At 34.8% G+C, this 2506-nt stretch overlaps 1 protein-coding gene across 1 annotated transcript in view; it reads left to right on the forward strand.

Annotated features, from left to right (window-relative positions):
• The first annotated feature begins 449 nt into the window (after positions 1–449).
• LOC106104740 (organic cation transporter protein-like) overlaps positions 450–2506 on the forward strand; it is a 5888-nt gene continuing 3831 nt past the window's right edge. Inside the window, exons 1-2 of the mRNA XM_013284871.1 lie at positions 450–937; positions 1558–2187. Coding sequence (XP_013140325.1) covers positions 820–937; positions 1558–2187 — 748 coding nt within the window. The 5' untranslated portion in view covers positions 450–819. The remainder of the gene's footprint in view (positions 938–1557; positions 2188–2506) is intronic.

The raw sequence follows: 2506 nt of genomic DNA on the forward strand, positions 1-2506 counted from the left end.
ATAAACTAGAAACGCACATTGTAAAATTTTGACCATCGATTTCCTAGGCATTCGCAGCAAACATAACGCTATAAAGTTTTAAAAAGTTAAAACCTTATTTTATTATTAGGCGATCTCCTCCTATGCCCCTTTTGCTAAAAAAGATTGAGGGTAAAAATAAATTTTTATTCCACTCCGAGTCATTCTTGTCCCACCCGCCGTTGAGTGCACACGTGTGACGCGTGCCAGACGACTGATGGTCCGTGCCAGAGGCGTGGCGATAGCTTATCATGAGAAATGTGGGTTGGTAGGCCGAGGTATGATATTTTACGCCGTGTCGCAATTTTTAACTGTCAAGATAAAGTTGCAACAATTAAGATATTACCATTAGTTATCTAAAGCTCTGTATTTGTTCTAATTTATGTTTTAATGAGATTTTTATAAGTAATACGTTATGATAATTGGAAATTACTTTAGGTGTCCTTATAGTCTAAAAATTAAACTTCTTATCTTTGACTTTACTGAAATCTTTTTGTTACTATAATATAAGCCAGAGATTTTAGACACAAATCTTATTGCTTTTTATTATATTATCCTTAACTCTATTTTTGACCGACTACCCAAAAGAAGGAGGTACTATTCGTCTGTATGTTTTTTTTTAATTACTCATTTCGTAATGTCCGATTAACTCGTTTGTTTTAGTTTAACCTCGGTTGTCAGAATTGGAAGAGAACATTGATAGGTACGATTCATAATTCCGGTCTTTTCCTATCACTGCCGTTGACTGGGATTATATCTGATAGATATGGAAGAAAGATCGCTCTATCGATAGCTTGCTTGATGAACGGCATATTCGGTTTCATCAGATCTTTCTCAACCAGTTACATAATGATGTTAATCTTGGAATTTCTCGAAGCTGGTTTAGGAGCAGGCGCTTATAGCACTGCGTTTGTATTAGGTAAGTTTATATTTGTTTTTAAAATCTTTTTTTGCATTTGTAGATGGAGTTAACCTGAATGCTATTGTCCTATTAAATTTTTTTATCAGATCTTTTGATTTTTTTTGAATTCAAAAATTGATCGATAAGACGATGTTGCATTTGACATTAATTACAGTAATATTGAAAGCATTACAGAAAGCGAACAATTACAATCAATGTAGGTGTCAAACACAGAGGACCAACCAATCTGCGCTTGGTTTACCTGTTTCCTGCGACCCGAATCTTTTCTCTAATTACGTCGCACAACAAAGGGACCCCATTCATTATCCCAGCGACAAAGTAATTGCTAGTGTTTATTCAGGTCCGTCGTCCTTAAAGTTGCCGAAAAATTTTCGCCACTCTCTTTATGAAATTAATTGTTTTCAGTTTGTTATTGAATCTTAATAGGAGTACTTTAATTTCGGAGTTAATTAAAAAGTTCAAAAGAAAATCTACAAAAAGTACCTTCTCAAAAAATTTTTTTCATTAAAATTAATCAAAATATTTATTCTAGGGAAACTATTTTAGCGTTCATTTTTAAGAAAAATCTTGCAATTTTAATACTCCTAATTTATAAATATCGATTGCTTTTTTTCAAGCCATGGAACTTGTTGGACCAAAAGGAAGGGTATTTGGTAATACTCTTATAAACGCAGTCTACGTTCTTGGTCTTATGACGTTATCTGGTCTGTCCTGGTGGCTGCAAGACTGGAGGATGCTAATCCGAATCATATACGCTCCAGCATTTCTCGGATTCACGTATCTATGGATTTTAAACGAAAGTGTAAGATGGTTACTAAGTAAAGGTCGAACCAACGAAGCTGTAGATATACTAAAGAAAGCAATGAAAATGAATAAAATCGATATAACTGATGATGTTTTATCACCACTGTCAGAGTTAGAAGATAATAAGAGTAAAGAAGTGCCTAAAGAGGTAGAAAATAAATCCTCATTCGTCCAAGCTTTGAAATCTAGTGTTATTAGGAAACGAGTGTTTGTGTGTTCGTTCTTATGGATTACTTGTACATTTGTGTATTACGGGTTGTCAATAAATTCAGTGTCGTTAGCCGGTAATAAGTATTTGAACTTTATGCTGGTCGCGTTCGTTGAGATTCCAGCGAACTTTGTGTGTTTGCTTGTGTTGGACAGATTTGGTAGGAAGCGGACTTTGATTACCACTTATGTGTTGAGTGCGTGTCTCTGCATCAGTCTGTCTTTAATTCCTAAAGGTAAGTATTTTTATAATACTATTTGTTAAGAGACTAAAAAACATGGTTTGTGTTGCCCAATCGATGTATCGACCATACTGGTCATAAACAACTCGGACCTTTAGAGCCTTCGAAAACTAAAGACTTTTAATCGCCCAATAGTTTGATCAGGTTTGATTATCAAGACTAAATCGTATCAAATAAAATTGGTAATAAACGCACCTCCATGTTCATACTGATTCGCCCAACTATACTATCGGCTGATTAAAAGTCGCTAGTTTGTGTGGTCTCAGGCTACAGCTGATTACAAAGAATTTGACGTACATACAAAACATAACAC

Source organism: Papilio polytes, unplaced genomic scaffold, assembly GCF_000836215.1.
Source record: "Papilio polytes unplaced genomic scaffold, Ppol_1.0 DF823399.1, whole genome shotgun sequence".
Taxonomy (NCBI): Eukaryota; Metazoa; Arthropoda; class Insecta; order Lepidoptera; family Papilionidae; genus Papilio; species Papilio polytes.